At 59.3% G+C, this 24218-nt stretch overlaps 9 protein-coding genes across 9 annotated transcripts; 6 read left to right on the top strand and 3 right to left on the bottom strand.

Annotated features, from left to right (window-relative positions):
- Positions 1 to 753: 753 nt before the first annotated feature.
- On the top strand, positions 754 to 1423 carry TRAVEDRAFT_124939 (glutathione peroxidase; the record flags this gene model as incomplete). Its single annotated transcript, XM_008041520.1, has 3 exons — positions 754 to 869; positions 978 to 1242; positions 1316 to 1423. 3 exons carry the CDS (start codon positions 754 to 756, stop codon positions 1421 to 1423), a joined length of 489 nt encoding a protein of 162 aa, XP_008039711.1.
- A 559-nt stretch (positions 1424 to 1982) lies between these two features.
- On the bottom strand, positions 1983 to 4507 carry TRAVEDRAFT_125666 (acid protease; the record flags this gene model as incomplete). Its single annotated transcript, XM_008041519.1, has 13 exons — positions 1983 to 2487; positions 2540 to 2576; positions 2632 to 2756; positions 2814 to 2871; positions 2936 to 2984; positions 3050 to 3083; positions 3182 to 3258; positions 3325 to 3464; positions 3518 to 3616; positions 3670 to 3771; positions 3984 to 4052; positions 4105 to 4310; positions 4368 to 4507. 13 exons carry the CDS (start codon positions 4505 to 4507, stop codon positions 1983 to 1985), a joined length of 1641 nt encoding a protein of 546 aa, XP_008039710.1.
- Positions 4508 to 4903: 396 nt separating this feature from the next.
- Positions 4904 to 6683, top strand: TRAVEDRAFT_29616 (Metallo-dependent phosphatase). Its single transcript, XM_008040947.1, has 6 exons — positions 4904 to 5406; positions 5470 to 5585; positions 5648 to 5657; positions 5715 to 6240; positions 6298 to 6343; positions 6407 to 6683. The coding sequence occupies exons 1-6, from the start codon at positions 4976 to 4978 to the stop codon at positions 6592 to 6594; spliced, it is 1317 nt and encodes a 438-aa protein (XP_008039138.1). The 5' UTR covers positions 4904 to 4975; the 3' UTR covers positions 6595 to 6683.
- Positions 6684 to 7963: 1280 nt separating this feature from the next.
- Positions 7964 to 8875, top strand: TRAVEDRAFT_125284 (uncharacterized protein; the record flags this gene model as incomplete). Its single annotated transcript, XM_008041518.1, has 4 exons — positions 7964 to 8300; positions 8353 to 8474; positions 8537 to 8764; positions 8831 to 8875. The coding sequence occupies 4 exons, from the start codon at positions 7964 to 7966 to the stop codon at positions 8873 to 8875; spliced, it is 732 nt and encodes a 243-aa protein (XP_008039709.1).
- A 2600-nt stretch (positions 8876 to 11475) lies between these two features.
- Positions 11476 to 13760, top strand: TRAVEDRAFT_126771 (subtilisin-like protein; the record flags this gene model as incomplete). The annotated part of the gene is made up of 8 exons (XM_008041517.1): positions 11476 to 12114; positions 12168 to 12282; positions 12338 to 12451; positions 12505 to 12624; positions 12688 to 12893; positions 12951 to 13139; positions 13204 to 13533; positions 13596 to 13760. 8 exons carry the CDS (start codon positions 11476 to 11478, stop codon positions 13758 to 13760), a joined length of 1878 nt encoding a protein of 625 aa, XP_008039708.1.
- Positions 13761 to 14122: 362 nt separating this feature from the next.
- On the bottom strand, positions 14123 to 15500 carry TRAVEDRAFT_150080 (uncharacterized protein). Its single transcript, XM_008041516.1, has 5 exons — positions 15284 to 15500; positions 15141 to 15228; positions 14724 to 15087; positions 14343 to 14661; positions 14123 to 14291 (listed from the first exon to the last, which is right to left on the bottom strand). Exons 1-5 carry the CDS (start codon positions 15419 to 15421, stop codon positions 14175 to 14177), a joined length of 1026 nt encoding a protein of 341 aa, XP_008039707.1. The 5' UTR covers positions 15422 to 15500; the 3' UTR covers positions 14123 to 14174.
- Positions 15501 to 15669: 169 nt separating this feature from the next.
- TRAVEDRAFT_169445 (uncharacterized protein) lies at positions 15670 to 17161 on the top strand (the record flags this gene model as incomplete). The annotated part of the gene is made up of 5 exons (XM_008041515.1): positions 15670 to 15918; positions 15986 to 16260; positions 16316 to 16494; positions 16547 to 16806; positions 16866 to 17161. 5 exons carry the CDS (start codon positions 15670 to 15672, stop codon positions 17043 to 17045), a joined length of 1143 nt encoding a protein of 380 aa, XP_008039706.1. The 3' UTR covers positions 17046 to 17161.
- Positions 17162 to 18544: 1383 nt separating this feature from the next.
- On the bottom strand, positions 18545 to 19801 carry TRAVEDRAFT_150075 (cytochrome oxidase assembly factor). Its single transcript, XM_008041514.1, has 5 exons — positions 19709 to 19801; positions 19418 to 19651; positions 19035 to 19352; positions 18811 to 18977; positions 18545 to 18754 (listed from the first exon to the last, which is right to left on the bottom strand). The coding sequence occupies exons 2-5, from the start codon at positions 19433 to 19435 to the stop codon at positions 18616 to 18618; spliced, it is 642 nt and encodes a 213-aa protein (XP_008039705.1). The 5' UTR covers positions 19436 to 19651; positions 19709 to 19801; the 3' UTR covers positions 18545 to 18615.
- A 94-nt stretch (positions 19802 to 19895) lies between these two features.
- Positions 19896 to 23346, top strand: TRAVEDRAFT_169438 (DnaJ-domain-containing protein). Its single transcript, XM_008041513.1, has 9 exons — positions 19896 to 20195; positions 20257 to 20333; positions 20416 to 20477; positions 20584 to 20792; positions 20846 to 20949; positions 21015 to 22458; positions 22512 to 22654; positions 22733 to 23188; positions 23243 to 23346. Exons 1-6 carry the CDS (start codon positions 20029 to 20031, stop codon positions 21101 to 21103), a joined length of 708 nt encoding a protein of 235 aa, XP_008039704.1. The 5' UTR covers positions 19896 to 20028; the 3' UTR covers positions 21104 to 22458; positions 22512 to 22654; positions 22733 to 23188; positions 23243 to 23346.
- The last annotated feature ends 872 nt before the right edge of the window (positions 23347 to 24218 follow it).

Raw genomic sequence — 24218 nt, 5'->3', positions numbered from 1 at the left:
CATGAAAGGAGGAAGAAGTACGGACACCGAGACTGCTGCCAGTAGATCTGAAGTAGTAGGTGCTAAAGCGAAGTATGAAGATGTGTACACTAGCTATAGCTATAGTATAACTCGCCTGATTACGATATCATTATGTGTACGTCCATGGGCTTTGAGCCGTGCTATAGTGGCTTCTTTGGTTTCTCAGAAAGCACTGCTTTTATGTACGGCGGTACTAAGCGATCCCGCATGTTAAACTTGGGACCTACAAGTCACCCACTTGAACGCGATCCTTCCGCGCAAGGCTGGTGTCCTCCTCTGTCAGAGTGGTGAGATGATATCCCCGCGGTATCTGCCCCTCGGCCCCCGCACTGTCATTCTCGTCGTCGAGTGAAAGACACCGCCAAGTGGTCAGAACGGGAGTAGAGTAGCCGAGGCCCGGTGAACGCGCCTCGAAGGCGGGGGTCGTGAGCAGGTCGCGATCGGCCCTCGGGCGCAGGGCCTGTGCTGACTGAGGCAGCGTGCTCAGTTCTCCCAGCAGCTGCCATCGCCTCAGCAGAAGCCAGAAGGCACATGCATCGCGCCCCCGCCCCCCTGGCTCATCGATATATTTCTCGTGCCACACTTAGTCCGCGCCCGTCCGCTCTCGCACGCCCGCACCACTATCTTGCGCTCTCCCACCACCTCGCACGCTCATCCGCACGCTCGCCGACGCGTCTTATCCGCTCACCACCACATCTCAGCCGCACCTTCAGCAGCTCTAAGCAATCAGCCATGTCCGACGCAAAGTCCTTCTACGAGCTCTCCGCGTCCCTCCCGGGCGGGAAGACGTACAAGTTCGAGGAGCTCAAGGGCAAGGTCGTCCTCATCGTCAACGTTGCATCCAAGTGGTACGTCCCCCATCCTTGCCCCCCCCCTCCCAACCTCCTCTTCCCTCCCTGCCTCTATCCCGCATCCCCGCGTCCCCACATACTAACGCGGTGCGTCTGCCCCTCCAGCGGGTTCACGCCGCAGTACAAGGGCCTGCAGGCGCTGTACGACAAGCACAAGGAGAAGGGCTTCGTCATCCTCGGCTTCCCGTGCAACCAGTTCGGCGGGCAGGAGCCCGAGAACGACGAGAAGATCGCGCAGTTCTGCGAGCTCAACCACGGCGTCTCCTTCCCCCTCATGGCCAAGTCCGACGTCAACGGCGACGCCACGAACGAGGTCTACAAGTGGCTCAAGGGCCAGAAGGCCGGCATCCTCGGCCTCACCCGCATCAAGGTGCGTTTGTTTCCTGTGTGGTGTTGAGGGGGCAAGGGGACTGGAACTGGGACTGACGACGGGATGCGTACAGTGGAACTTTGAGAAGTTCCTGATCGACCGCGAGGGCAAGGTCGTCCACCGCTGGGCGTCGACGACGTCCCCCGAGGCGATCGACACCGAGGTCGAGAAGCTCCTCTGACTCAGCGGCAACGGCAACACGAATTCGAAGTTGTGAACAGGAGTGTATTTCTTGCTTGTACCATACCAGCATAGCACCATACTAGTGGGGCAGTATCCGACTCGTTCTTTATTGGGATCATCGAGGTGTGCATCGTACCACCATCATCGTACATCGGCGCGCATAGGCACAGTCGCTAGCTTGGGCGAGGCTACAGCCTAAATCACCACACCGACCCCAGCAACTGCAAAATATCGACATGCAAGCGTACAGCTATATTGACAATGCGCAAAGTCTCTGCGCTCCACAACAGCAGGAGCGCAACTACGGAATATACGACGTATCAAGAGCGCAAGGCCTACTAACACACGTGCTACGAACGTCTATGGGCAGAGAAAACGAAGCGGATAACAAATACGGACCGGTGTATGTACTATATGCAGGACAGCAGGGCGATCGTGGTGGGTGGATGAGAGGGGATGGGGTGTGCGGACAGTCTGTGTGGGGAGGTGCGAGAGCGGTAGCGAGGAGGATGATAAATAGGGGTAGGAGGGACGAGGAGGGAAGGGCGGGGCTGAGCCTATAGGACGCCCCACGCGAGCGCGCAGAGCACCGCCGCGACGCCCCACGACGCGCCTGTGTGCGCCGCAAGTGGCCGTGCGCCGTTCTGTGTCCAGCCCTCGGGCACGCCGAGGGTAATGCTCGGCGTCGCCGCAGTAGACACGCTGGTGAGCGTGTGCCCGCTCGTGTCCGTGATGACGAGCGTCGCGACGGTGGGCGAGGGCGTGATCGCAGGTAGCGCGGTCGCATTCTGGTGCTTGCTCGCGAGCAGTGCGACGTAGGTGCTTGTTGCGAGCCCGGTCTTCACGATCTGCCCGCGCGTCGCGGAGACAGATGTGTTGAAGGTGTAGGCGGGCGCTGTGGGCGAGGGCGTAGGGATGAGGAAGTTGGGCAGTGTGGTGCCGACGGTCGCGGAGTACGACGCGAGGAAGGCAGAGACGGATGCCGAGGGTTCGATGGGCGCGCTGGCGTTCGCGAGCGGGAAGAGTCCGACCATGGGCGATTCCTTGTTGTTGATGCCGAAGCTGGAAGGATCGCTGTTAGCCGTGCACGAAACAAATTGCGTGTGCGCTTTACCTGTAGATCGAGTACACCGTCCTCAGGAAGGGCGAGCCTAGAGTGTGACGATATAAGCGTGATGCTGCATATAATGTTAGATGTATACGCACCGAGCTGCCAGTCGATACCATCCGAGCTCGGGTTGCTGGCCCTCGGCCACGAGAGACACAGGTTCGGGTTGCCAGAAGCAGGGCCGATCATGTAGTCAGTGGGCTGCAGAACGAAGTCTTGGCCGCTACGTACCCCACACGATCAGCCGCTACACCAGGAGTGAAGGACACAGGACACGCACCCGAAGTTGAACGACATTGTCTGTTCCGTGTCGCACGGCACAACCCATTGCCCGATGCCTACCCGCGAAGCTCCATTGAGCACCCGCCTTCTATGCAGATGAAATGAAGGGGAATGACGTACTGTCGTCCACGAGGCGTGCCCCGTCTATGAGGGCATACATCCGCGAAACCTGCGCGAGCTCCGAATCAGCGCCAGACGCCCATTTAAGAGGAGTTCGAGAGGCACAGCACTCACGTCCTGGTACGGGCCATAGATTCCGGCGGTGCCTCTGTCAGGCACACCACGGAAGGTGGAGCGAAAGGTAATTGACAATCAATACACGAGGCATGGAGAGGATTAACCTCGAGAACTGGATCAGGTACGCACACGTCGAACAATGCTATGGAGGAGTTCAGGGTCTGGGTGGGGTAAGTCGGCTCCGGCGTTACCGCGGTGCCGTTCACCTATTTGCGACATATAGTTGTGGGTCCACGCTGCACATATAAGCTGTTATTGAGTCGCGGACGTACCGAAATGTTCTCAAGCACCAGCGCCCACTGGAGGTACGACGAGGCGTTGCTGTTGCTATCACTCAGGAAGGGCGCGAAAGGCACCACCTCGTTCCATTCGACGAGGCTCCGGTTCGTTACCACCGAGCCGTCGATGGCACCTTCCAGGGCTGTGAGCGCTGTTAACAAGGAAGCGAGAACGTACAGGACAAACCTAATGCGAGGGTACCGCTAGAGTCCCTAGTGAGACTCAGTCCGAACAGCGGATAGTCCAGCTGTCCGTTTTGCGCCATGGTAGCAAAGAAGGGCGTCGCTAGATGGCCCTAGTGAGGTCAAGTGCCGGGGATAAAATGGGTAGAAACCTACCGTTCACAGCACTGTCTCCAATCGTGGAGAGGCGGGGGAAGCCGAGACCAAGAACGCCGCTCATGCTGTCGGTGAAGTGCACAGTGGAGGCGTTTGCCAAGCCTAATTCCAAGCATGTCAGTAATTGCTGTGGCAGCCATGATATATGCTGGGGGTGTATGCTTCGAAAGTATATCGCAACCCAACAGACGGCAGCCAACCGTGTGCCGCTAAACATAGTTTGTGACATCCGGGAAGGCGCTCCAGGAATACCCGCCGTACCATCCGCAGCAGCATGTGCGACACCCCGCACTCTGCGCAAAACAGTGACTCACCGAGAGCCTGGTTCGCAACAGTCAAGTTGCCCAGGGTGACTGACTCCCTCGCGATAAATCCTTGTGCGCCTAGACATGTTTTAAGTGAGGATATGTGGAGAAATGGAACTTGCGCGCGCACCTGTCGAATCGGCATAGGTTACATTGAACGTGGTGCCGTTCGAGTTTACGGGAACGAATGTCGAGCTCTCGAAGGCGAGAGGGTATTTGGGGATGTTGCACGCGCTGGAAGTACAGCCCGAGGAAACGAGCCAGAGGTCCGCGGACGCAGTATCCAGTGCAAGGCGTAAGGAAACCGAGCCCACACCGGCGAGGGCGTAGTACGTCCTGCGCACACATGCTGATCAGGCGCCGCGTGCGTGCGCGACAGGGAAAAGGGCTCACTGTCGGTCCGAGGAGAAGACGACGGGGACGATGGTCGAGTTGTTCGCCGGCGGGAGGTCCGTCACGATGCCCTCGAGGACGCGGGCGTGCAGGCCAGAGCGTGCGGAAGTGCTGCCGATGCTCTTGAGACTCCTGCGCATGTCTGGCCGCCAGCTTCCAGAAACGGCGGAGGCGCCATCGAGGAAGGCGAGGACGGAGAGCAGGAGGAACAAGGGCAGCATGTCGTGGGCCTGGCGGAGAGAGCTCAGCAGGCAGCGAGCATGTGCGCGGGGATTATAACGGAGATGTAGCTGATGGTAGGAGGCAGGCGGGGGAAAAAGAGCGGCGGGAGCGATGCGAGGGGCTGCGCTGTGGTCAGTTGAGAGGTAAAGGATCCGGCCTCTCCTCCCCAAATGCCAGGGTTGCGCGGGCGTCTACCGCACATAGTCCGGGGTCAACTGCCCTTCCTTTGCATTACGTGAGCACAAACTCTAATCAACAACGGGTTGATGGGCGCTCGCTCCGCCCTCTGTTCCTTTGCACACCGCCGTCACGGTCGTTCGTCTCAGCTCTGTACTCCGCGAACGAGAGGTCTGTAGCGATATATGCAGCTCAGATAGTACCGCAAAATGCCCCGTATACTTGTCCTGCTCTCCGTCTTCGTCCCGGTCCTCTCTATCCTCTGGGTCTGCCGGTCCTTCCTCCCCGCCTTCGATCTCGTGGCGAGCTTCCCACTCTCTTGGCCGCTCGCAGTGCACCCCGACCACACCAGTGCGCAGCACGCCCATGACGACGCCCATTCCGCCCAGCGGCCTATCGAGGCCATCCAGCTCGGAGCCCAGCACAGCCCCGGAGCGCCGGCCCACGCCCACCCGTCCGAGGCGGTGGACACGGAACGCGTAGCGGGCGAGTTCAAGCGGACGATAGTGGCGGTCGGCGACCTGCATGGAGACCTTCCCAACGCGCAGAAGGTGCTGCAGATGGCGGGCGTGGTTGATGAGCACGGAGACTGGTCCGGGGGCGTAGACTTCTTCGTGCAGACGGGGGACATCATTGACCGGTATGCACTATGCAGCCCCGGCGGCGCGTTTTTGTGATAGTAATTCTGACGTCGTGCGTGCAGGGGAGACGACACTATTAAGCTGTACGCATGGATGGACAAGCTCCGGGAGCAGGCGAAGGCCACCGAGGGGACCGTCCTGACACATTTAGGCAACCACGAGTGGATGAACGCCATCGGTTAGTAGCCTTGCAGCTCGGTGGCGTATATTTGAGCTGATAGACGACCTTTGCACCGACAGGCGACTGGAGGTGAGCCGCGATTCGTCTGTCACAACACGAGCCCGCCCGGTACTAATTAACTTCAAGGTATGTGCCCGCCACGGAAATTAAGACGTTCGGCTCCGTCGCCGCGCGCCAGAAGATGCTCGCAACAGGACGCATCGGACGCAGCTGGGCCGCAAACTACACGACCACCTCGCGCCTCCCGCTCCATCCCGCGCTCGGGCCGCCGAACACGGACTACGACCCGGAGACGGACTCTGTGTCCACGTCGCCCCTCTCCCACGCCGCGATTTCGTTCGTGCACGGGGGCCTCGCACCTGCGTACCCGGACTTGACACCGTTCCCGTCGCGCATCAACGAGCTTTCGACGTCGCTGCTGCGCAAGCTGCAGCACCGCAAGGTGCACCCGCCGCCGCACCCGCCGAATCCGTACCCTGGTCTGCCTCATGAGGCGACGAACCAGGAGCACCGGCTGTACGGGTCCGACGGACCCTTGTGGTACCGTGGGTGGGCGCTCGACCCCGAGGAGAAGGTGTGCAAGGAGGTGGACGATGTTTTGAGCAGGACTGGAACGCGCCGGATGGTGATGGGACACACTCCCGACTTCCAGGTGGGTCATTTTCGTCTGGCATTGGCTTCAACAACAAACAACCTGAATGTGTGGCAGAAAATTGTATCGAGATGCGGAGGGAAGATCATCATCATCGACACTGGTCAGTAGTCTTCATCTCCCGCTAATCGCTGTGTCTCTTAATACTAATTTCGCATAACTCTAGGCATCTCGCACGCATACGGCGGCGCGCTGTCCGCGCTCTCAGTCACCTACACGCTCACACCTGTCTCCGCCAGCAAGGACGCCTCAGAGCAGAAGTGGACGGAGAAGGAGGTCGTGAAAGCGTTGTACCCCGACCGGGAGGTGCTTCTCGCATCTGACGAGAGGGAGGTTGTTGGTGATTTCTTCTAGATGCTCGGTTTTGATTGGAGAGGTAACTTATTCCGTTATTGTTGTCGGCACGCATTGGATGGAATATACCCCAAGGGCATGCCCAGAGCCATATTGGCAAGTACTGCTAGAGTTTCGTTCATGCGAGCTCGGGACTCAGCAATGCAGAAGGAAGTCTACTGAGATCTGTTGGAGTCATTCCAGGACAGGTACTCTGCCGTGCATGACGCGCTTCGAGGCTATGTTGATGTCATGCCCTGGACGGTCCCCGTGCTTCGCTAACAAGCATCCAGCCTAGGCCCAACTTACAATAGAAGAAACGACGGACTAGCGCGGTTTCATTTGACGTCTCCGGCGGGTAATGCTCACACCCAACATTTGTTCAGAGCCAGGATCATGCAGATGCGGCACATCCCCCCGCATGCCGGGGAAGTCTTTGGGGTAGGGAACATTCCAGTCTTTCTTGGAATTCATGAGCAGTCCGCCACGAAACCATTGACACTAACTCCCGACATAGCACCCGGGGACGTCGGGGACGGACGGTGCGCTCGACACGCCTACTGTTTACGCGCCTGGGCGTATCGGCACAGCCCATCGTAGTAGGCCATCGGAGTGGGGCCCAAAAGTGCGGAGGTGAGTAGCGCAAGTCCGAAATGACATCCGAGCTCGCGCCCCTACGTCATACACGTGTTAGGCAGGTGGCCTTCCATATCGGGAAAAGTAATAACGGGTGGGACGTCGATCGCGCGTTGGCGCTCCAATGACATCTCCCGCCTGCCCGCGACTTATATACCCGCCCTCTATCGCACGTCTTCGCCACTTCTCTTCTCTCCATTAGCCCCTCTGCATACACCCACATCCTCTACACTACCACACAAACACCATGTCTCCCCGACAGACCTACATCGACTACGCGAACACGCCTGCAAGTGAGCAGGAAGTTTATTTCGACGCTCCCGTCGCCTCATGGGGCAAGGACGACTCTGACGACGCACCTCCCACCATGTCAGGCGAGCGCACAAAGACTCTCCCCGGAGCCTTCGAGCCCGAGCAGCCTCTCGAGGACACCCGCGCCCCAACAACTCTCACGCACAAGCCCTCTCTCACCATTGGCGCCCCCCGTGATCCCATCGTCCGCAAAGGCCCCGCCGACGGCGACGAGGACTCAGAGCCCCTCAGTCCCGCCCAAGACTCGATCTCAGGAGACAAGCCGCGCTCCAAGGTCAGCCAACACCGCCGCTCGATGTCCGTCGCCGACTCCGGGTACGGCTCGACCTCCCCCTCGTCCAAGCTGCAGCGCTCCGCCTCGCGCGCGAGCACGAACATCGCGCCCCTCCCCGTCGTCTGGTCCAAGTCGCCCAGCAGCGACGCGCTCCAGCGCGGCCAGGCCATGCACCACTCGCTCGACGACAACGCGCACGGGGACGAGGACGCCGACGGGGCGCGCCCATCCGCGCGCCGCAACGATACCGGGTTCAAGCGCGCGTCGTCCCTGCGCTCGTTCCGTTCGGCTGCTCCGACGGAGGGCGGGCGCGCGAGCGTGCGCACGACGCCGTCGGTGCTGCGCAGACGCCGTGTGAGTCTGAGCGGGGGCAGCTTCGCGGCTGGGGCGGGCACTGTTGGGCCTGCGGCCAGCCAGGAGATGGACGAGGAGTTCGATGCGCGCAGCCGGAGCGCGGAGGCGGGCTTGACGGAGAAGCAGAAGGCGAAGCTCAATAAGGCACAGAGTGAGTGCTTTTGGGTATATGCGGTTTTGATAGATGCTGACAACCACTGCAGTGAAGGAGGGCAAGAAGGTGGCCAAGGTCATCAAAGCGGAGGGGAAGGCGGAGAAGAAGGCCCTTGACGATGCTGTCAAGGAGCTTGCCGACATCCAGAAGTTGCAGAAGTCTGCCGTCAAGGTACGCTTTCATAGTTCCATCTGCATGTCTACATTATCTAACAGCGCCCCCTGTTCTTCTAGGAGGAAGGAAAGACATATGCCTCCTACTCGAAGGTGCTCCGCGAGTTCCGCAAGGTGGAGCTTGAGTACCTTGCTGCACGCGCCAAGTACGAGCGCGCGCAAGCCGAGTTGAACGCATTCGAGGACGCGCGCGAAGCATCGAAGCAGCACGCTCAGGATGCCACTGAGATGCTGCAGGAGAAGAACAAGGAGGTTGAGTGGCTGAGGGCGCAGAAGGCCGTCGACGACGTGAGTATATCTCGATACCCGGTTCCCAGTGAAGTGCATGTATGCTAAATGTTTGTCTTCTTTCAGCGCGAGAGATTGAATAAGATCAAGCAGCTCACCGGGAAGGCATGAAGCATCCCAATGCCCCCCAGGCTACGCCTTTGAACGCTCGCCAACGACACACGCTTCATGACCTCAACAAAAACGACTGATACCCTTATCATGCTATGAACGGGAATTTACTATATGCTACTCAGGTTATTACCCTTGTACTCTACTGCTTCAGTAATCTTCTCGTATACCATCCACTTTCACCTCATTTTCTGGCGGGATGTTCATGTTCTAATGTGTTACTCACATCAATTGTGGGGATTAATCTATAGACGCCCGTAAAGGCTGGCCATGGCCGGCCCACGGCCAAGCGACTCTCTCTTTTTCTCCACCATCTCCTACAATGTCTCTACCTGCTAATAACATGCATACTCCTGGGAAACCTCCAAAGATCATTCATTCTTGAGATACGATTCATACGACCTCTAGTCGATCTCCTTTGCCGCCCGTACCTCTAGCGCATATACCCCAAGCCGACACGTTACGTTCAAGTGACACGAGCTGAACAGATGAACGTAATTTCCTGCAAGTACTGCTGCGTGCCAGGATATATATTCTTGGCCCCCTAGTGCAGGACACACACTGTCATCTTGCTATAGCGCCCCCAACTGTCCAGTGGCTCTCCCTCCTACACGTCCACTTGCTTGTGAAGCGTTCTATAGCATGCTATTGAAGATGTCAAGGGGCCCGCAGCAAGAAACTCAAAGTTTGCGCCGAAGACGCCTTCGACCCAGCTCGCCCATAAAATCGGCGGGCCTCTTAGGAGCTTGTCTCCCCTAGGCAGACGAAGGTGATCTTGTCGAGGGGGGGAGGACGATCACACTAACGTCTGCTTTCAAACGCGCCCTCCTTGGAGGAGGGTCCCCTTTCTTCGATGCCGAGTGATCCGATGGTCCTAAATAGGTATTCCCATACTAAGACGCCACGTGCGCTCCTTATATGGGAAGACCCAACATGGAAATACGGGCGCCAACAGCTTGGCGGTTTAGTCGTACAGCACTCTCGGCCACTGTTCTCTCGGTTTTATGGCGACAAACTAGCGCATAGGACGCAGACAGTGAATCAATAAGCTGCATATCATTTATGGGTAGCTATATATCAAATTATCGATACCACTTTCATCATCTAGCTTGATAGAATTGAAATTCTAGTCCGACTTGTCAAATATCGACATCCATTTATCCCCCTGGCAATGCAGCGGCGTATTCCCCATCTTATGCCAGCTAGAATCACACGGCACATATATATCCCACCTGTTGCTCGGGTACCAAGTTTTCAGGGCCATACCCTCCAGCAACGCAGCCACGCCCCGCCGTGGAAGGCATTTTGGGAGTCAGTCCTTCAGCGTGGCTTCGCATCATCGAATGAGCTCATCTGGACGTTTTGCAGGGGTCTGATAACCTCGCACTCACGTATGGTCTCATACTCAACCACCCTGTATCCCGATTTTGTGCAAATTGGCCTTTTGAAGCCCGTTCACCGCACATCATGCAAGCTATTGAGCAAGCCCAGAGATTGGTGCGAGTCTTGACGGTTCCTGCACCACGCAGATAGCGTAAACAAGATCCTGCGCAGTGCGCTATACTTTATCATGACAATAAAGAGGCTAGAGAGTAAGACCAGCTTAGCAGTATGGCTAGTGTTTGACGAATGGCCGGACGCGTCGCGCGCGCGACGCGTCAAGTGTGCCTGTGTATAGATCTCGACGCGTCGTCGGAGATCAATTGTCTGCTGACAAATAATGATACGGGACCCTCCTCCAAGCATGCCTCAAATGCATGCAGACTACTTAGGAGCTTTCTTCAGCCAGCCGCCGCGCATGCGGCCCTATCCTGCTACTTCTCCTCCATGCCTCCGGCGCCGCCGGCACAGGGCCGCCGCCCAACAATCAAGTTACCGTGCATAGGAGCATTCGGCGAGCTCGGTGCACACACACCACCGCCTCTCTATGCCCGTAGGCCTGCACAGCCGAGCGAGCCTGCTCGGGCGAGGCCTGTGAAGAGCCCGGGTACACATCCTGTGCGTCCTGCGCACTCCTCCCGCCCTGTGTGCTAGCTTGCTGACATGGGTGTTCGCTATATCAGGGTATGGTCGTGAAGTGCCCGTGTGAACGCGGCGCTGGCGCGAAATGCTCGTGCCTCGTGGCAGCGATGAGAACAACGTCGGTGATGTATGGGTGGGCTTCGAAACTGAAATGCGATTAGACTGTCTGTGTCCCTGCGACGCCTCTGTCGCCTCTGCTCGGCCCTGGACACTACGCTGGCTGCCTCTGCCTATCTGGAGACTCTCTGTGCTGCGCTGAGATCTGGCTAGGCATCGCTTTCTGCAGGACAATTGCCTTCCTGCCTTCCTCACGGCCGGTGGCGGTGAAGAGCATGATGATGAAGTGTCAAGAGTATGTTGGCAGCTACCGCCTGCGGGCACGTCCCCGGCCAGCTTCTCTTCGGCTTGTTCCTTTCTAGGTGCGCTCGTGCCCTGCACGCCTTCGAGTTCGTATATATGACCTCGCCCGCGACCAACCATGCCTCTCCCAGCCCTCCTCGTCGCCGCGTCGTCGGCCGCATCCCTCCTCCTCCTCCACAACTCACGTAGTCCTTCCTCCCTAATTCCTCACGATGGTAATGTTACGAACCCTTGTGGGCCTCCTGGCCTCCATAGCGACTGTCGCCGCGGCCTCTCCATCTCTGGCACGACGCGTCCTGCACGAGCGCCTCGACGCGCTCCCCCCACGGTGGTCTCTCCATCGCCGCGCAGACCCAGATGTGGTCCTCCCGCTCAGCATCGCCCTGCGGCAGGGCAACATCGACAACCTCGACGAGCACCTGCTCAACCTCGCCGACCCCGAGTCGCCGAACTACGGCCAGTGGTGGACGCCCTCCCAGGTCGTGCAGGCGTTCCAGCCCTCCACGGAGACGAAGGAGGCCGTGCGCGCATGGCTCTCGGCCGACGGCATCGACCTTGCGCGGGTGCGCATGAGCAAGGACCACTCGTACATGCTCGTGAACGTGAGCGTGGCGGAGGCCGAGCAGCTCCTGGCGACGAAGTACTACGTCTACCAGCACGAAGACGGGTCCGAGGACATTGGGTGCCACCACGGGTATCATCTTCCCGAGCACGTCCGCGACCACGTCGACCTCGTTACTCCCACTGTCCACTTCGAGATGATCAAGCTCGGCGCGCACGGCGGGAAGCGCAAGAGGAGTCTTTCTCCGGCCGGGAAGATGCGCAGGCCAAACGGCGCGCCCACGCACAAGACGGATGTGAGCATCCTATCAAGCCGAAATGCACGCGTTGATGCTAACTGATATTTCAGGAATCGTACCTGGATGCTGTTGACTGCGACAAGGCGGCCACGATCGACTGCTTCCGCGCCCTGTACAACTTCTACCCCAATCTCACTGAAACGGGCAAGAACTCGATCGGCGTCGGTGAGCATGGCATGCTTCCGTAGAGCACATTGCGGAGATACTCATCGATGTACAGTGGAGCTCGCGGACCAGACGCTCAATGCCGATGACCTGACCCTATTCCTCCAGAAGTTCAACCCTGATGCTGCGGGCATTTTGCCAGCATTCCAGCCAATCGATTTGGACTCGGGTGAGTTCCACCTCTCTTTGTAGGAGTGGACAGTCATTGACGCGGTCGCGCAGACACCCCGGACTTCAACGAGACAGACCCTGATTTCATCTCGGAGCCGGACCTCGACTTCGAGCTCGTCATGGGTCTCATCAGCCCCCAGCAGCCCGTACAGCTGTTCCAGGTCGGCGGAAGTGCGTCTTCTCCCACTCCGTCGCTTATGTTGTGTGCAATTGACTGACGATGCGGCATTGCAGGCGGCTCGATCAACTTCCTCCTCGACGCGTTCGACGGCGGCTTCTGCAGCTTCGACGGCGGCGACGACCCGGACATCGACGGCCCGCTCGACGTAACCGAGGACTGCGGGGGCACGAAGCCCGCGAACGTCATCTCCGTCTCGTTCACCGGTGGCGAGGACTTCCCGCCGTTCTACATGCAGCGCCAGTGCGCAGAGATCGGCAAGGTATGCCCTTCGTCTATTCGGATCCTCGCATTGCTGGATGCTGACGAGCGGCGGCAGCTGTCGATGATGGGCATTACGTTCCTCTTCGCGTCCGGGGACAACGGCGTCGCGTCGAACGGAGACAACTTGTGCTTGGCTGCGAACGGCACCGCGGTCCCTGGCCCGGGAGCGTTCCTCCCCAACTTCCCCTCGACGTGCCCATACGTCACCGCCGTCGGAGCGACGCAGGTCGACTCCGGCAAGTCGGTACGTCTACCCTCTCCCTTCGCTCCCACATATATACAACGAAGCTGCTCATCTGTACGCGCAGGTGCACGACCCCGAGAGCGCAACGTCGCTCTTCGGCTCCGGCGGCGGCTTCTCCAACGTCTTCCCGCGCCCCGAATTCCAGAAACGGCAGGTCGCGGGGTACCTGAAGCAGCTCGGGAACCGCGTCGACCCGAGCCTGTTCAACAGCAGCGGGCGCGGGATCCCGGACGTGAGCGCGAACGGGCTCCCGACGGTCGCCGTCATCGACGCGAACTACACGCTCACGGGCGGCACGTCCGCGTCGACGCCGATCTTCGCGGCGATCCTCACCGCGGTGAACGACGCGCGGCTCGCGGCGAACAAGACGCCGGTCGGGTGGATCAACCCCGCGGTACGTGCATCTGCTTGGGTGTGCGAGAGGGGCGAGACGGCTGACGCGTGCTGCGTGGGCAGATCTACTCGCACTGGTTCGCGGACGCGTTCCACGATATCACGAACGGGACGAACCCGGGGTGCGGCACGGACGGGTTCCCTGCGCTGCGCGGGTGGGACCCGGTCACGGGCCTGGGCACGCCTGACTTCCCGACGCTGGTGAAGCGGTTCCTGTGGCTGCCTTGAGCACTCGCTGTTCGAGTCGGGGGACGTTGGTCTGCGCGGCATGCACACGGATAATGAGGGCTTTCCTTTATGTTTGCAAGTGCTTACGTTCGAAGGGAGGACATGGACCTCGCGATTGATGACTGCGCAATGACACTGTGACTGTAGACTATGGACTGTATCTTAGGCTTTACCTACTGCTGACCGCACCACAATCGATCCCTCTTTAGCGACGGTATCAGGACTCCGTGCCAGTGCTGCCCCCTGGTTTTTTTTGGAAGGTAGACATTCGCGTAGAGATTGCATACTGATCTAGCTGAAACTTACTCCACGCCTCATGCAGTGACCTGCCCCGCACAAAGCAGTATTAAATATATGAACTACAACAACGACCAGCGTACCCGTATGTCCGGCTGTCGGGCAGAAGAAACATGTTTATGGTTCCTCAATACGTCTTTTCTTCGGCGTAGTGGGTCCCGCATGGTCAGCGGTACCTCCCGGGCTCCAGCTTGTATGCTCTACGAGCGACGAGTCGCCACAATCGTCCGGCTGCTGACATGTCCATGTCAGATGACAATCATGCGACGGACAGGCTGCGCTTACATGCAGGGGCTCGTTCTCGCCCGGCTCACCGGTCCACGAGAAGTCGATGGCATCCTCGAACATAGCCTCTTCATCCAAGTGTGGCGACTGAACAACTGAATCCTGCCAGCTCTGTGAACTTGGTACTCCGTCCAGACGTTCGAAGAATATTTGTCCGGCCCCGAGCATCTCCAGCAGCCGCTTGTTCTGCGCCACGGAGAAAGTAGATGGATTCTGCAGAGGGATGGCATCGGGCCAGCCGACCAAGCGCACCCCATAGGCGTCCAGCTTTGAATGGTTGGTCCATTTCATCTCTGCCGTTCTGACGCCCGATGCGGCTCTTGTGGTGCATGATGCATATAGTTAGCCTTCAGCGGGACCGTCGAGCCCCCAGAAGCACACCTGAGCGCGTCGCGCATAGCTGCGTACAGCTCCGCCTTGAGCTCTCGCGCAGAACCTTTCGTCCCCGTTCCCGTCGCGGCTGGCGGCACAGGTGTCGGAAGGAGTGTAGGGTCTATCATGGGAGGTGAACCAAGGCTGTGTGGCCGTGATTGCGCGGCGCGGACGCAATGTGCTTTGAACATCTGTGCGCCTGGGGAGCCGCATCCACGGTGGCCGCGCCAGAACTCGCGCCCAGAAAGAGTTCCGCCGAGGAAGCCCTCGTCCGCTTGGTCGGATGGATCGACTACAAGAAAGAACGATTGCAGGCCGGCGAGGGTTTCCAAACACTCCATTTGCCGCGACACGCTGAGAAGCACACTCCTCGCTACGCGTATTCGATGTTCAATTACCATTCATGCTGTGGTAATAGCTACGCACTGAGTTCCTTCCTGTCTCTTGTCGACGTCGCCACACTGGATGGTTCGAAGAGGTACTTCGAGTGCAGCTCTGCCATACGTTTCCGGATCTACCCAGGCCCGGTCCTCAGGACGCCTATAGCTCCCATGTCAGAGCACACATACCTCGTCGAATGTCCTGCATTCGCGTTCAGCAAAGGCCCGGATGTCTGCTAGGCTTTGTTCGAACAGCATATCAAGCCGCTCCAGGAAGAGCGCGTCGTCCGTTGCTCTCTCCTTGCCTTTGTTGCCGAAGCTATCCATTATAGCATCAAACGAGAAGAACTATGCTCCAGTATGAGTAGTGCGACACAGAGAGCTTGCAGAGAGCTGGGAGCGAACGGTGCCACAGGTCCAGATAGCCCCAGATGACGGCAAGAGACAAGTCGCGCGTCGCCACAATTCGATCGAGACGCCCGCACACATTCGCATCTAGGCGCCCAATATTCTTTCTACCTTCTTCAGCTCCTGCTCCCCTCCCGCCCGCCCGTCCGCATTCCACACATTCTAACATGGGACGCACACGACCAAAAACTCGCAAAGCGAAAGCTTTAGTCACAGAACACACCGCGGAGCCGGCCACTGCGCCGCCAATATCCGCACTCCTCGAGAAGGCGCAGGAGCTGATCGTGAGCTGCGACTACGAGCTCGCGGCCCGCTTTGCTCGGCGGGTGCTCGAGCGCGAGCCGCAGCATGTGGAGGCGAAGGAGATGCTAGGGGTTGCACAGCTAGAGACGGGCGAGCTCGAGGCTGCGAAAAAGGTGCGCTTTGATCACTTTGCAGGGAATACCGAAGACCGGCTGATACATTTTGGATTTGCGCGCACAGACGTTCCTATCCCTCATTCCCCCACATCCTGGAGCGCCGCCGACGCCTCCACCGTCGGCGCACCTGTATCTTGCGCAGCTGAGCGATGACGACCCGCACCTCGCGCTGAAGCACTACCAGACGGCTGTGGATATTTTATCCAGCCAGTTGAAGGGCAAGGAGCGGGCCGTCGATCACGCGGCCGCAAACGACGACGACGCTGAAATCAGGCGGAGTATCGTGCGTGCTATCATTGGGATGGTGGAAATCTGGATGGATCCCTCATACGACCTATGGTATGTGTCTTGCAAATATTCCTGCTCGGACACGGCAAATACTCAGACCCCGAAGCTTTGACCCCGCGGCGGAGAAGACGTGTGAGGATTTGCTCAACCTCGCGCTGCAAACGGACCCCGGGAATACGGAAGCGCTGCAGGCGTTCGCCTCGGTGCGGATGTCCCAGCAGCGACCGGACGATGCGAAGGCGTACCTAGAGCAGGCTTGGAGCCAGTGGAAGGATCTCGACCTTGGTGTGTTACGCCGCTATTCACCTCTATATCTCACCCGCTAAACGAACCGCAGACGACTCAAGATTACCGCCAATACCGAGCCGACTCGCACTCGTGAAACTTTTCCTGGAACTTGCACTCTACACGGCAGCCCTATTGGTCCTGCAGGGGATCATGGCGGCGGACGATCAGGAAGTCGAAGCGTGGTATCTGGAGGGCTGGTGTTTCTTCCTCATGGCCGAGCAGGCGCAGGAGAACGGCGGCAAGCTCGACGAGCTTGGGTGGGAGGAGCTCGCGCGGGATGCACGGGACTGCCTGGAGACATGTCAAATGGTTTGTGGACCCCAGACTCGTGACTACCACACAGTGGAACTGACAAACGGCCGCAACAGCTGCATGTCACTCAGGAGCACCCAGACAGGCCGCTGCTCGAGCACGTCGGGGAGCTCATTGCGAAACTCGAAGCTCTCGGTATACAACCGTCCCCGGAAGAGGAGGACAGGGATGAGGAGGGTGGCTGGGAGGATGTCGAGGGAAGCGACGACGAGGACGGCGATGTCGAAATGTCATGAGTATTGACATTTCCCCCTGATTTTACGTTGCGTCAACGGCTGAAAAGTACAGTATCTCATAGGCGGTTTACACTGGATTTCTTGCATTAATTCTCGCTATAGCCGGGATGCGTCACACACGACACACAACGTTTGAGATGGATGATCGCCAGTTACCGGTCAAGCAAAGCAAGACCACCACTTCACGTGAAGCTTGCGAGCAGGAATGAGCAGCTCGGTGCTGGTAAAATCTGTCTCGGGGAGGCTGGTCGAAACCACCACGAGGCTACCAAACCAAAGTGCATGTCCAAAAGCGGTAGGCACCTACCTATATCGGGCGGGACTGTGAAGACAGGTGAAGTTGTACATACAGCGGCCAACGACACGGTCACTCTGCACGTGAGTCGGTTTAAACAAAATAGAGTTCTGTCCGATCACGTCGAGCAGCCTCGAGAGCAGTATATAAGGCTGCTCATTCCCGCCCACTCTCCCCAGCACTCCCCTTGCTCTGTGTCTTCGTCCTCTCACCCCACCTACCTCTAAGTTCCTCCTCTAGCTTCGTCACCCCCTCTAGCTTCATACTCCTTCTAGCTTCGTCATCCTCCTGGCTTCGTCAACCGTCTAGCTTCGTCCTCCCTCTGGCTTCCGGCTATCATCCGCCCCAACCACACACTCGTTACACAGTCGCTCCTTTCTGTCTACGGCATCACACCCCCACCGCTCGTTTTCTCGACCACAACACTCGAGGCCACACCCCACCACTCTCAAGCCGACATTTCCCCTTCCAGGCTGGCGACCTCTTTCTGCAATCGTCAAGCCCCTCCTGTCCTCCCCTCACCTCCCCTCGCATCCCGAGCCTGGTGCTCCCTCCCTCCGACACGCCGTGCTGGCACACGGTCACCGGCACTCACAAGCAACGTATTGATAGCGACACAACGTTCAAATGAACACGAGAAATCAAATGCGTGGCAAGACGCGATGCTTGCCCGCGAAGCTCCCCACCCCGTCCGGGACAAAGTTCCCCCTGGACCTGGCACTCTGAACCTCCCCTTCCCCTGGTTCTGGTGCACCCCTCCCAAATCCTGCTCTCCCCGGCCTCTACCTCCCCTTTGTCAACCTGGGAGCTCCATGTCGTCCGCTCCCTGTCGCTGGCTCTCCTACCCTTGGACTCTTCGCTCGGTAGCCCCAGTACCGTCAAGAACCCCGGACCGACCCTACCAGTGTTCTCGAAACCTCTCCATCCTCATCACCACACCCGCCGCGCCGCCCACCACGTCCATCCTCGCGCCATCCCGCCCACCGCCAACACAGTCCCTTCCGTATCATCTAGCCTCGATTTGTATCCATATCCCTCCATATCTCACTCATGTATCGGTTCCGTTTATAACCCATTTTACTCTTTCCCTCATCTCCTCGAGAAGTTCAAAGCAACGTGTGCCTCATGTGTGAACCACTGACCGGGAGTAACTTACCGTAGCAGCCACACATGAAGTTTTCGAGGTGTGCACACCATTATTGACGCTTGGGATTAATGCAGGAAAGCTGATCCGAGAGTGGAGTGATATTAGGGCAGTATACGATAAAACCAGTATTATGAGGAGGGCTTCTCCTCGCTCTTTTTTCGGTCTTCCGCCCTAGGGGCGATGTCGTACCCCGAAAAGCCCTGAGAGGCTTGCACAATCTCGTCGTCGGCGTCGGGCTCGAGGTGGCCCTGTGCGTTCCGCCGTGCCCTGCGGAAGCATAAGTCAGCGCTCGGACGGTATCGGGTTGCGCCTAAGGGGCGTACCGGAAGAACGTGTATGACAGAACGACGTCGTCCAGATTCCGGCAGGCGGGGTCGTCGAGCACGTCGCGGTCGATGAAGAACAGCAGGGGCATGTCGACCTCTTCGCCGGCAAGCAGCTTCTGCTCCTCGAAGCAGAAGCACTCCACCTTTGCGAAGTACGGCGCAATCTACACCACAAACATGTCAGTGCCCTATGATACCCTAACGCAAAAGGGCAGACGCACCCGGTCGGGCGTGACGTTGTACGTCGCGATGCCGATGATGTCCTTGTCGGACGTGTTCTTCGCCTTGTAGAACGCGAGGCTCGTCTCGCCCGGGAGCACGCTCACAAAGCGCTGCTGCGGCGTGAACGACCACGGGAGCGCGTCCGCCGTGTCCGCGTTGAAGTGCACCTTGATGCGCTTCGCGTCCTCGACGGGCACGAGCCGGTCCGCCTCGAACTTGCCCATGCCGACCTTGGGCGTGCCCGCGAAGCCGGTCGCGGCGCAGAACATGCGGTAGAGCGGGACCGCCGCGTAGGTCACGCCGATGCCCGCTATGATCTGGGCGACGGTGGATGAGCGTTGGGAGGGAAGTGGAGGAGAAGAGGAAGGAAAGGGGGACATACCACTGCGCTGGTGTACATGAGCAGGCTACGGTTCCGGGCCGCATAGAGCTCCTGTCTGTTCTTGAATTGTGGGCGGGAGCCACCTGGTGGAGGCGGAGGAGCATTTGACGAACTCGACGAGCTCGAAGGGCCACTCTCAGTCGATGCATGTCTGCGAGGTATCCAGCTCGACTGTGGGCCGTCCTGGCGGACGGAGCGTGCCGGTGTTCTCCGTGAAAGACCGTGCAGACCTCTCTGACAATGACAGCAGCGTCAGGGGCGCTCCAGAAAGTCCGAGCCATACGAGCTCACATGTGTCTGGCCAACGAATGAAGACGTACGCGCAGTCGAGGAAAGGCACTGTGCACGGCAGGCTGGTCGGAGGAACGCCCCGCAGAAAGAGTTCATGGCAGAGACTGGAGAGAAGGCGTCGGTAGCGCCCGCCCGCATCTCTGCTATAGACCCCCACTGCGCACTCTGACCCAGGGTGCTCTCTATTGCCTCTCCTCATCTCAGACTCCCGCCCGTCATCATCACCACCCGGCCTCCGCGCGCCGCCCCGTCCGTGTGTGCTGCAGAACGCGACCGCGCTGTAAATATCTGTCCCCGGTCGTCTTGCGTACTCAGTCGTCATGTCTGAAGCAGCGTCGTCCTCGTCGTCCGCGCCCGCCGCCAGCTCGTCCAGGGCACCCCCGAAAGATGCCGCGACGGAGGACATTGAACGGCTCCTCAGCAGGGAGGCCACCGCGTTCCAGCGCGAGATCGAGGTCGAGCGTATCCTGAAGGCGTTCAAGCTCAAGTGCGTCCTGGTGTCCTGTCTCTATTCCCCGCGCCAAGCGCGATACTGACTACGCCTATAGCCCGTACGAGATGCTGGACATCAGTGAGGACGCGACACCCGAAGAAATCAAGAAGAAGTACAGGCAGCTCTCGCTCTGTGAGCATCCCGACCTGCTGGCCTCCCCGGCCCTCCGCCCATGACCTTTATTGACCACACATTGTACGTGTCTGATAACCAGTCATCCATCCTGACAAGACGTCCCATGCCCGCGCCCCAGAGGCTTTTGATCTCCTCAAGAAGGTGCGTAGGTTCAACTGTGCTATGCCTCTCCGCGCCACTGGCTACGCCTACGCGCGGTCTTGTGCACCTGAATGAACGGAATGCTGATATTCTGGCTGCCTTGCAGGCGGAATCAGAGCTGTCGGATAAGCAGAAACGCGAGGAGCTCGACGCCGTGATCCACCAAGCGCGGGCGATCCTGCTGAAGGCGCTCACCCTCCCTCTGAACACCCGAGATGACGACCCGCGCCTGAAGAGCCTCACGCCCCCATGGAAGCAGCAGCTCCTCACGAAAGCGAAGGAGATGCTCATAGACGAGGAGGTCCGACGACGGAAGTAAGTGTCTCGCACGCATTCACCGCGGAACCGTGCTCATATTCTTATGACAGAGCCGTAAAGATGAATTTGGCAAACGAAGGTCTCGAGGCGCGCAAGAAGGAGGAGGAAGTGAACGCCAAGAAGCGCAAGGCCGAGGAGGAGGCGCGCTGGGAAGGTCCGTTCCCCGGCTATTCCGTCTTTCTTCGGTGAATGGCTCGCTGACGCCGTGTGATGTTGCAGAGACCCGCGAGCAGCGCGTCGGCAATTGGCGGACGTTCGCCACCAACCCCAAGAAGAAGAAAAAGACGAAGGTGACGCTCCTCGGCTGAACGCCGTTCTGTGGACATCGTGTGTATATTAGAGGCCTCCAGCGCCGTGCAGCAGGACCGTCTGTATGTATTCCCCATATTATCGATATAGATGAGTTTCGCATCCCCCGAATCCCCCAAGCGCGTCGATAGTCAGTGATATAAGCTTACAGAGTGGTATAATAAGTACGACCGCGAGCACGCGTGCATCCCTAGCGGAGCACGCGCCGCTCGACCCAACACATTACATCAATTTCGTATGGTATCGTCCTGCGTGTACGCATATTCCGTCTTCTCACTGACCCTTGCGCGCCCCCCGGGCGCACTGCCCTAGTGGTAGCCTCAAACACATTCATGTCCCTCGTCCCTCTCAATCCGAAAGCTCAATCACGTCCTCCTGCGGGGGCTCCGGCGCGACGCGCCTGCGCACATGCCGCGTCGGGACGGGCACATTCTCCTTGTCGCCCTCGACCTCGTCGTCGCTGATGTCAATCACGTCCATCGGCGCGTCCGCCCCGCTGCTCGACGACGCCGGGCCCGCGGCCACCGAGCCCGCGCGCCGGTGTGCCGCCATCCCAGTCGTGAAGAGTGTGCGGGTCGTGGACTGACTGCGCGGCTCCGGCTTCACTCGCGTCTGCGTCTGCGGCGCCTGGACGCTGCTCGCGCGGCCGTTGGTCGTCGCGGGCGCGGCGGTGTTGGCGGTGGCGTTGGCGGTGGCATTGGCAGTCGAGTTGGCGACGGTGTCGCGGAGGAGCGCCTCCTGCGCAGCGCGGTCGACCTGCTCGAGGAAGCTCTCGTCCACGTCGAACTCAAAGTCGTAGTCTTCCGAGCCCGGCTCGCCAAACGAGACCTCCGCGCGCTGCTTGCCCTTCCCGTTAGAGGCGCCGTTGGCCGTAGGTGACATGAACGGATTCTCCTCGTCGTCGCTCTCTGGGAGGTCCGCGGGCGGCGCGCGAGGTGGGGAGAGCCCAATGGCGCGGGCGAGGCTCCGCATTGCGCCTGCGTCCCCGGAGTTGACGCGGACCCTGCCGACGTCTGCGTCTTCGTCCGCGCCCGCGTTGGCGCTAGCCAGGCCACTCGCACTTGCGCCACTTGCTGGCTTGGAGAAGAACCGTGAGCGCTGCAACACTGCTTCGCGCGGGGGTGGGTCCGGGGAGGGAGAGCGACCGACACGACTGGGTCGTTTCCGGCGACGAGGCTGGCCCATATCATCGTCATGCTCACGCTCGACTCGGCGTGGCGAGTTGGCGCGGCCGGCATCTGCGTCGTCCGCTGGAGGAGAGATGTCGCGGAGTGCGGGACGGGGAGCAGCTACTGGATCCTGGGCGGGTACCGGTTGGATGTCTGGTGCAGGTTCAGGCTCCGGTACGTCCTCTCTATGGAGAGTATTTGTTAGTAGAGGGGATATGCCTATTGAGGGCTGGCGTACCCTAGTCTCGCCTTGAGAGCACGGAAAAATATGGCGTCGCGCTGTGCATCCCTATCGTCGTTTTTCGTACCCTCCATTACCTGGACACAGTCGGGCTTCAGGAGGGCGGTGTTGTGACGGATTGATACGTTGCTGAGGATCATCTGCCCTTCGAGCGTATCAGCGGGTGATACTTGGAGTGCATATAGTTTAGCAGAAGCACCGGAAGGCGTGGAACTGACCTTACAACCCAACGGGGTTTCGCCTAATTCGAACTGAGGAAATGGCTTGCACTCAATCCCGGGCAAGACGGCCACTCCATCGCTCAGTTGGAACTGCAGCATCGAGCGCGGATACTTCGGCATCGGTTTGCGTTCTTCGCCATTCCTCTGCTCGCGCCCCTCCCGCAGAGCCGCCTGCTTGCGGTACTCCTCGCGCGACTCGTAAGTTTGGAGCAAACTGTATGCGCTGTGGCCGATCTCCATTATGCCGACTACCTCCACGAGAATGGGTCCTTGCAGGACGGTGTTCTCCGCAGCGTTGATGTTCTCTGGGAAGCCTGTCCCAGGGACCATACTGTCGGCGAAGTCCGACGCGAGGAGTTGGGCGTTGACGAGCTCGAGGATCGCGGGCATGTCACGCGCGGGATCAAGGTTTCGCTCCTCCAGAATCCAGGAATAGCAACCTTCGATCCATTCCTACGAGGCGAACTGGTTAGCGAAGTGGCAGAAGCTCCACAGGGGGCAGCATACAGGATCGACGGTCGGTCGCGGATAGGTGCGTTTGAGCCACCGGGCAACTTCGGCGGGAGGGCGGGTCATGCTGGTATGCGAACTAGGTGCAGTGAGAATATATCTTTGAGACGAAAACTGTGAGTGCTGTCGCTAAGCTGATGGACATAGGGCGCGCCCGGTGAAATGTACTCACCGGAGGGAAGGAAGCCCGTCTGTCGGGAATTAGTAGGAGGATATATGCGCTAAAGCGGGACAAAGACAGCGTGTTGATCGTATGCAAGATGGGATATTATGGCGACAAGGAGCGTAGTGATCTTCCGGGTTTGGGGAGTTCTATCAGCGCGAGGAGCAGTGCGCGCGTGTTGGTGGCGGGCCTTGCCTAGAGGTGCTATTGATATCTAGGACTACGATCGACTGATGCTCAGCGTGAAGATGCATAGAAGGCTGTTATGACATACGCGTCGTCGCGATGAGATCGGAATTTGAAAGAGTGGGCGGCTGGGGGCGGTAGCCAAGTCGATGCAGGGGGGCGACCAGTCGTCAATGTCCGCGAGGGGTGGCTTGGCGGCGTGCTCGGGTGGTATCTTGCGTATTCGTGCGCGCTGAGTAGCGTCGAGGTCGTGGCGGCCCAGGCGGGGCCCAGGCGGGGGGGCGCGCGGGGATCGGTGGTGGTGGCGGGAAGAGAAGAGGGATAAGGAGGGATTGGAGTGGACGCGCTCGGTGCTCGCGATTCGCGCAACGCGAGCCACGCGCGCGCGACGCGTGACGCGCCTACACGTGATCCCCGTTCCTTCTGTGACGTCGATCGTAGCCGACTCGGTCCGTCCCTGAGCTTCTTTGCCGCTCAGTGCAGCGTCCAAGTCGCCCAACCTCTCCCTCTCACCATCCGACAGAGCCCTCGCGCTGGCGTCATCGGTCGAAGCTGCCTGTCAAGGCTCTGTGCCAGATGCCCGTCCCTCGCTCGTCGCCCTCTGCTTCCTCCACAGACTCTGCG

The sequence above is a fragment of the Trametes versicolor genome (assembly GCF_000271585.1).
Source record: "Trametes versicolor FP-101664 SS1 unplaced genomic scaffold TRAVEscaffold_7, whole genome shotgun sequence".
Classification (NCBI taxonomy): Eukaryota; Fungi; Basidiomycota; class Agaricomycetes; order Polyporales; family Polyporaceae; genus Trametes; species Trametes versicolor.
This window is presented reverse-complemented; position numbering and strand designations above follow the sequence as displayed.